The sequence below is a fragment of the Archocentrus centrarchus genome, chromosome 21 (assembly GCF_007364275.1).
Source record: "Archocentrus centrarchus isolate MPI-CPG fArcCen1 chromosome 21, fArcCen1, whole genome shotgun sequence".
Lineage (NCBI taxonomy): Eukaryota > Metazoa > Chordata > Actinopteri > Cichliformes > Cichlidae > Archocentrus > Archocentrus centrarchus.
In genome coordinates this window covers 29,647,498-29,656,107 of record NC_044366.1, presented here as the reverse complement: position 1 = coordinate 29,656,107, position 8,610 = coordinate 29,647,498, and the positions used below count along the sequence as shown (strand labels likewise).

Below are 8,610 nucleotides of genomic sequence, written 5' to 3'. Positions count from 1 at the left end.
CTTAGGGGTCATTCACAATTATCAACATTTTCCAAAGTGTACAAAGAGTACTCTTCTTCAGACCCCCCTTGCCAAGAGTGCACAAAGAAAATGACATTTAATTTCACCTGATTCTTTGGTATTTTAATGTAATAGGAAATATTAAAAACAAATCCCGGTGTTCTGTAAAATTCTGTAAATCTTTGTATCAATACACTCTTTCCTATCTATTAAAACATTGTATTGTTACACTTACACTAATAAACAGATCACAGGAGGCAGAGCGGCCCAAGGCATAGGCGACGTATGTGGCTGCATAAGGCCCCCTGACCACCAGAGGGGACCCAAGCTCACCTAAATTGCTTGTGAAACTTTTCCTTTTTTTTTGGCTTTTTTTTAAACATGCCAATGTCTTAAAAGAAATATGAAACTATTATAAGACTACAAAACTGTACTGTTGTAACAACACTAATTTAATGAGTAGACTACTTGCTTAATAACTTAATGTGTCAGCATGCATTTGGGTAGTGTGGGCAGGCATGCGGCATCAGCAGTGCTCCACTGCTCCAAGTGACCTTACGATCATTGGTGGATGAGACTACAAAAGCAAAATGTCACAGAAAAGGACCTGTCTCTCTGGAGCAGAGAAGAAAAAGAGAATATTGAACATAAAAAAAAGAAGACAAAGGTATGTTTCCATGAGTAATTAGAATGTTTTGTTGTCAACCAACTCCAAATAGTCAGCTAGTTATCGATTGCTAGCTGGCTAGGTATCGCCTTCATCCATGGCGTCTTTATGTTTTCGCTATATGTAAAAAAAAAAAAATAAAAAACATTTAAAACTCTGTCACTGACCTCAATTGCAAAATGTTTCTGGATGATTTCCTTGGAACTTATATGTCAGGGATATTGAATATTCAGGCTATAAAAGCAGTCATATAAATTGGTTTTACTCGCTGTTCCAGTGGCAACAGACTTTTACTGAAATACTCTGGTCAGGTCGCATGGCTAGACGAGGAGACCTCGCTTTTATGCATCATTGGTGGTCTTGGGGTGCACCTATTCCATCTTGTGGTTTAACAGCATAATGACAACATATTTATGGCACTTCTTGTAGCACTGGAAGCAACTGCTGGGTACGTGTATTCAATAATATGTCACTGATGCTCAGGAATTCTGCATGCTGCATAATTATTATTTATATTTTACAAATTGATTTACTAGTCTGTAATTTTGTCCATTTGTATAGTTATGAAAATATACATATATATCTTTTGGATGAAAACAGCATGTTTGATGGGTAGTTTGTTGGGCTAAATAATTAGGTTGAATTCCATCATTAAGAATTTAATCACATTTTTTAAGGAGCACTGTTAAAATATTTTGGAGTTCAACCCAATGTCCCTGCCCTGGATACCTCAAGTCCCTCTTCAGCAGATGACAATACGGTGAGATTAAACAAAGGGGTGTGCATATAAATGGACCATTATCTGACATGGAAGATTTAACATAGCTTTTTCCTCATTATTTGAAGGCAGGTTCATCAAGCACATTATTAGCACTGGAAAGCCTGGAGCAGTCACCAGCAGCTGAAAGTGAGGTGCACTCACCAGTAATTGCATTGGTTTCAAGTTCAGCTGTTGAGGTAGGTAAGTGGACAAACAGATTTTGTGATGGCTCACTTTTGTATAATGTGTTAAGGTATAATTCTCATTACAAAGTTGATGTCCCTGCAGGTCCTTCAATGTCAGCACCCACTGCCATAGATGATTCAACTACTCCTTCAACAAATGTCAGCTTTCAAGATAGATCAGAAGTTTGCACTGATATTGCACATCATATTGTCGTAAAAATGAATGTGCACTGTCTGTTTTACATTTATAAGCCTCTCAGTTCTTACAAAGATCACACAACAGGCTTGCGTAGACAGCATGTGTTAATGGAGCCACCACTTTTATTTTCATTCAAATGTGTGTGCGTGCCACACATTTGAGAACACAAGAACACAGCCACCAGTGTCTCTAACGTGGTTTGTTTTTTTAAAAAATTAGATGAACAGACTATCTACTGGGGACTCATTTGAGTTCCTGGGAACCACAATCTCCTAGGATATGAACTGGACGTCCCACATGGATGTTAGGAAGAAGGCCCAGTAGAGGTTGTACTTTCAGCATCAGCTGAAGAAGTTCAACATGCCTCAAGAGCTGTTGATCATCTTCTAAACCTCCATCACCCAGTCTGTCCTGTATACCTCCATCGTTCTCTGGTTTGGATCGGCTACCAAACAGGACAGGAACAGACAATCAGGTCTCCAGAAAAGATCATTGGGACCAACTTGGCCTGGACTTAAACACATCCAGAGCCAACGAACAGGCAGGCAGCATCACTGCAGACTAGGGCTGCAGCAATTTACTGGGTAACTCGAATAACTCGATTATGAAAAATCGATGGAAAATTCCTTGCTTCATTTAATCCACACAACCATGTACTGCTCAGTGGTCATCATGTTTCAGACAGAGGATTTGTACTGACGCACAGCGTGCTTACATTTCACACATTCATGTTTCATGTAGAAACCTTGTTTTCATGGTGCGGTGGAGGAAGACAGAAGCGAAGAGCAATGTCAAAGAAAAAGATGAAAAATATCAAAAGGGACCATTTTAAACAGAAGAAAAGCGAAAATACTGTACAATGTGTCAACTGCAAAACTGAATTAGCTTACCACAATAGCACGTCAATGATTCAACATCTCAACAGAAAGCACCCAGTCAACAGAGCGGGTGTCAAGTACTGCTGTGTGGCTGGCAGGATGAGGACCCCAAAGCAGGACGCCAAAGGCAGAAGCTTTTCTTGGACTTTGCTTTATTTCCAACAGGAAAACAGGATGAGCTGTGTGGGAGCCAGCAGTACAAACTTCACTCAAAACAAAACGTGACTCAACTTGACATAAAGCACACACACGTAAGTATAGACAATGACCTGACAAAGAACTAACAAGAACACAGACAATATATACACAGAGGGATAACGAGGGACTATGGCAACAGCTGGGATCACAGCTGACGATCACAATGATGCTGATGAGTCAAGGGGAAGCAAAACTAAAAACACTGCACAAGAAACCAGACACTACCAAAATAAAACAGGAAGTGGACACAAGAACCAAGACTAAAACATGAGAACTTGACAAACATTAAACAACACAAAAACACTGGGCACAGCCCAGAACCATGACCGCGGGACTAGCACAAGGTAAGCTAGCATATTTCATTCACTTTTGCAGCTAAAAATAAACCTGCAATAGAGAAGTATTAGAAGCAAGAGTGTGAACAATAATGTAAGCAAAATTATACCAAAGTAGCTCCTACACACAGCAGGAGTAAAGATGACACTGTTATATATAGTTTAATGTGGAGCCAAAGCCACACACATACACACACAAACACACACACACACACACACATATATATAGAAGACCGAGCTGGAGTGAAAGAAAATATTTTACTAGCATCCACAACAGCAGAGCTTGTTACTGTAATCTGTTAAAACCGGTGGTCTTAATCAAATCAACGGTACATATGGAGAAAGTGTCTTTTCATATTTTTCCATTGACCACCATTCGTTTTACACAGCAACAAAACTACAGTAAAGTTGCAGAAATTGAAAAGCCTTCAGCTGATCCAAAATGCTGCAGCTAGAGTACTGACAGGGACTAGAAAGAGAGAGTAGATTTCTCCCATATTGGCTTCTCTTCATTGGCTCCCTGTTAAATCTAGAAAAGAATTTAAAATCCTTCTCCTCACATATAAGGTCTTGAATAATCAGGCCCCATCTTATCATAAAGACCTTATAGTACCATATCACCCCAATAGAGCACTTCGCTCTCAGACTGCTGGCTTACTTCTGGTTCCTAGGATACTTAAGAGTAGAATGTTGGGTTTTCTCTGTATTATTATTATACTTATCTATAGTTAGACCTGTAACATACTGTACAGGGAGGAGAATAAAAGGGGGATGGGGGGAATCAAGTAGATTCATTTCAAGGCTTTAGTAACATTATTTTGCACATTTAAAATGCTATGGAATGTATTCATTTATATTATAAAATAAATATTAATTATATTAATATACAAGTAATAGATATGTTTTCCAAATGCCAGCAAAACTATACTTGGGCCAATAAAAATGAGCCACTGACTGTGTCTGTGTAGATTCTCAGTTATCCAGGTCATAGTAGTCTCTGGAGCTTGAAAAAGGCGACTGGACTTCTTTTTGTTTCTTGAAGACGTTTCACCTCTCATCCGAAAGGCTTCTTCAGTTCTCAACCAAATGGTGGAGAGACCCAGGTTTTTAAACCCCTGTGGGCGTAGTGGGCACCTCCAGGGGACTACGCCCACAGGGGTTTAAATACCTGGGTCTCTCCACCATTTGGTTGAGAACTGAAGAAGCCTTTCGGATGAGAGGTGAAACGTCTTCAAGAAACAAAAAAGTCCAGTCGCCTTTTTCAAACGCCACTGACTGTTGCACACTGAATTATTCGTTACTCCTTTTTTTCAGTAAATCCCAGAGTCATATGGACAACTTTGTTCAGACAGCCGCACCATATTCAACTGAACAAGCAGCTGAGTTGACCAAGCATTTTGAACATGATTGTCGCAGACATCCACCCACTGTCCGTGGTGGAGGTTGAAGGCTTTCAGAAGATAATTTCCACTTCCAATCCCAGGTACACACTTCCTTCAAAATTCTACTTCACAAATATGATGGAAACAAAGTATGAAGACATCAAAGACAAGTTAAAGACCATCCTTGAGGAGACTGACAGCATTGCACTTACAAACATTTGGACAAGTATTGCTACAGAGGCATATCTGGGGATGACTTGTCACTTTATTGGGGAGGACAGGGAAAGGAAGACCCAAAGCCTGACAACATTGCCTCTTGATGAGAGACACACAGCAGCAAATATTGCGTGGCTTGAGGATATTATTGCTAAATTCAACATTCCACACCACAGAAAGTAAAAGCTGTTGTTCGTGACAATGATGCTAATGTCGTAGCAGCAGGGAATATTTTGGCAGAAAAGCATGGATGGGCATCAGTGCGATGTGCAGGTCACACCCTCAATTTGGTCGTGCAGAGTGATGTGTGTCAACTGACTTCATGGATAGATAAAGCTGGGTATCATCTGCATAACAATGAAAACGTTCCTACCACAGAACCCTGTAGTACTCTATAATTAACCTTAGTGTGTGAAGAAGACTCCCCATTTACATCAGTGGTTCTCAAATCCAGGCCTCGTGGCCCAGTGTCCTGCAGGTTTTAGATGTGTCCCTGATTCAACACACCTGAATCAAATGGCTGAATTACCTCCTCAGTATGCAGTCAGGTTCTCCAGAGTCCTGCTAATGACTTCTATATTTGACTCAGGTGTGTTGAAACACAGAAACATCTAAAACCTGCAGGACACTGGGCCACGAGGCCTGGATTTGACAACCACTGATTTACATGAACAGATTGGAATCGATTAAATAAATATGGTTGAAGCCTATGGCATGCTCTAATCTCTGTAACAAAATGTTATGGTCAACAGTATCGAAAGCTGTACTGAGGTCTAACAGGGCAAGCACAGAGATGAGTCCACTGTTAGAGGCTGTAAGAAGATCATTTGTAACCTTCACTAATGCTGTTTCTGTACTGTGATGAATTTTGAAACCTGACTGAAACTTTTCAAATAAACAATTTGTCTGCATACGATCGCTAACTGTTTTACAACTACTCTTTCAAGAACTTTTGAGAGAAAAGGAAGGTTGGAGATAATTAACTAAGACAGCTGGGTCAAGTGATGCCTTTTTAAGTAATGTTTTCATTACTGCCACCTTAAAAGCCTGTTGCATGTAGTATTTAAGTTCGAAGCATTTATTATTGGTAGGACTTCTTTGAGTAGTCTTGTACGTAGGAATAGGGTCTAACAGACACATTGCTGGTTTGGAGGAAGTAACTTTTGAAGTTAACTTAGAAAGATCAATCAGAGAGCGAGTCTAAATAAATATCAACAGTACTGAGAGTAACAGTACACAAGATCTTCTATATTAGCCATTTCCTCTCCAGATTACGAGTTCTCTGCTTTAAGCTGGACCAACCAATGTCCAGCTTGTTCAAGAATGTCCAATCAAATCCAAAAATCATTGTGTTCTTTAGTTATTCAGTTATTGACCCAGTTTTGCCTCAACTGAAGGTATGCTCTTCAATATAACCAACCAGAGGTCGCTGTTGTCACACGTTTGCAATGTCTGAGTGCCATGACAGAAAATCTGTATGAAAAGTTCAACAGAAACTCTTCTTTAAATGGGACACCACAGAATTCTGAGAACTTTTCTCTGTATTATGCTTAACACTAAAAGAACAGGTTATGAACAAACTGAGTGTCTAAGCCTAAAGAAGGTTCTGATTCTATTTTGCATGCAAATACAGAATCAAGACTTAGCCATACTACATTGATTTCATTCAGAATCTTAGATTACTTACTTACAGATTACTTACAGATTGGGCTGCAAAGCTGCCTTGCAGCCCAGCAAAACAATTATCCAGAGGTTGACAAAGGTGATGTAAATGCCTCTTTTGGTGGAGAGTTCAATGAAATCCATGGAGGTTGAAACACTGTGATAAAAACACATGGCAAGCTCAGACCATATTCCATCTGAACTGCAGATAGGATCTCATACATGCAATTTAGAGTGAATCATTTCAAATATAGACTCAGTATTATAGGTAGATAGAATATCTGCTATTTAACTCACGTTTCTGACAATTCGAATGGACGATAAAATTAATTTAACTTACATAACTCTTGATGGGTATGTAGAGGTGGAAAAGTACAGATATGTCTATTTTGTGATTATTTTTACACTATATGCTCTAATAATTTGCTCTAATGCCATCATTGTTTGTCTGATTGTGATTCATCAAAGCCTTCATGAGCCCATGTATATTTTTATTGCAGCTTTGCTGATTAATTCTACTTTTTACAGCACAACTATCTACCCAAAGCTTTTGCTTGATGTTTTATCTGAAAAACAGATCATATCATACACAATGTGCCACCTTCAGTATTTTTTTTTATACACTTCAGGGGCATCAGAATTTATACTGTTGGCAGCCATGGCCTATGACAGATATGTGTCTATATGCAAACCTTTGCAATATCCAGCTATCATGAGAAAAACTACAGTTTGTGTGTTCTTGGTCTTAGCTTGGATTGTGCCTGCTTGTCAGGTTGCAGGATCATCAGTACTAAGTGCTACTACAAGAGTGTGTACCTTTACTCTGCAAGGAATATTTTGCAATAATTCAGTTTACAAACTTCACTGTGTGAGTTCAAGACTTCTGTCTGTTTATGGTGTGATTGTTTTGCTCAATGTTGCATTTTTTCCTATGCTCTACATAGTTTTCACTTACACAAAGATTCTTATAATATCCTATCAAAGGTGTGGAGAAGTCAGGAAAAAAGCTGCACAGACCTGTTTACCTCACCTGCTGGTTTTACTGAACTATTCATTGTTCTGTACATGTGAGGTTTTTATACTTCGACTGGAATTTGATATTTCAAAGACTGTACGTTTAATACTGACTTTACAAGTTGTTTTGTATCATCCGCTATTTAATCCAATCATATATGGACTAAAAATGAAAGAAATTTCTAAACGGCTCAAGGGGTTGTTCTGCCAAGTAAAGGGATGTTAAAAAAATGATAAGTTGGTGGTAATCCTTGAAATAAATGTTGTGTAATGTATTTATCCCATCCAATGTTCACTATATAATATTGATGTACCTGACTTCTTTCTCCTTTTTATTAAAAACCACAATCTTACCTGCATGCCTCTTACAGTAAATTTGTTAAATGTGAGGCATGGTAACATACTGCTATGTCCATTAAAATCACATAACAGTCCCTCACTTTGGGTTTGGATTCTTAGGGCCCATTTTGTTAACCAGTAGATTAGCAAGATGCTACAATTGCAAAAATGGAAAGTTGGGAGAGGAAGATTCTGCATGGGATCCGCTAACAATTAAGCATTTTAATTTTATTTCAGTAATGACCAGCATTCTGTCGAGAGCAGCACAGATTAGTGGGTCAAAATTGAGCATGCTCAGTGTGGGATTGTAAAGGTTTAGTAACATATTATTTAAAAAAAACAATAGTGTAAGCACAGCTTTCATGTGTGTGCTTCTCTCTTTGGCAATTCATATCAATAAGAGGAGGTTGAAGCAGAATTACCACTTTTGTTATGACAAACTCTCCTGTTACAAGTTGGTGGAGATTGTGTGTTGAGTGCAGGATGTATCCAGAGGAGAGCAGCATTATTACAAACTATTTCACTGAATCAACCTGTAATTTAGTAATGTGTAGCAGATGACCTGTACTATGTGTAGAAGAACATGAAACATTGTTTACCATCAAAACCCGAGCTGTCCATGTGTTAACAACACTGTGACTGGACCACATGCTGAAAATTGAATAGAAAACTGGGTACCTAGGGATCGGGATTAATATAATCAGCAATGGCAATAACAGCCAGGTATACAAAGTGTAAACATGTTTTCTTTTCATGTTGTGTATTTAAGGGGGAT

At 38.8% G+C, this 8,610-nt stretch overlaps 1 protein-coding gene across 1 annotated transcript; it reads left to right on the top strand.

The window, feature by feature from the left end:
• Positions 1 to 6,795: 6,795 nt before the first annotated feature.
• LOC115800156 (olfactory receptor 6N2-like) lies at positions 6,796 to 7,722 on the top strand. The gene has a single exon (XM_030757414.1). It carries the CDS (start codon positions 6,796 to 6,798, stop codon positions 7,720 to 7,722), a length of 927 nt encoding a protein of 308 aa, XP_030613274.1.
• The last annotated feature ends 888 nt before the right edge of the window (positions 7,723 to 8,610 follow it).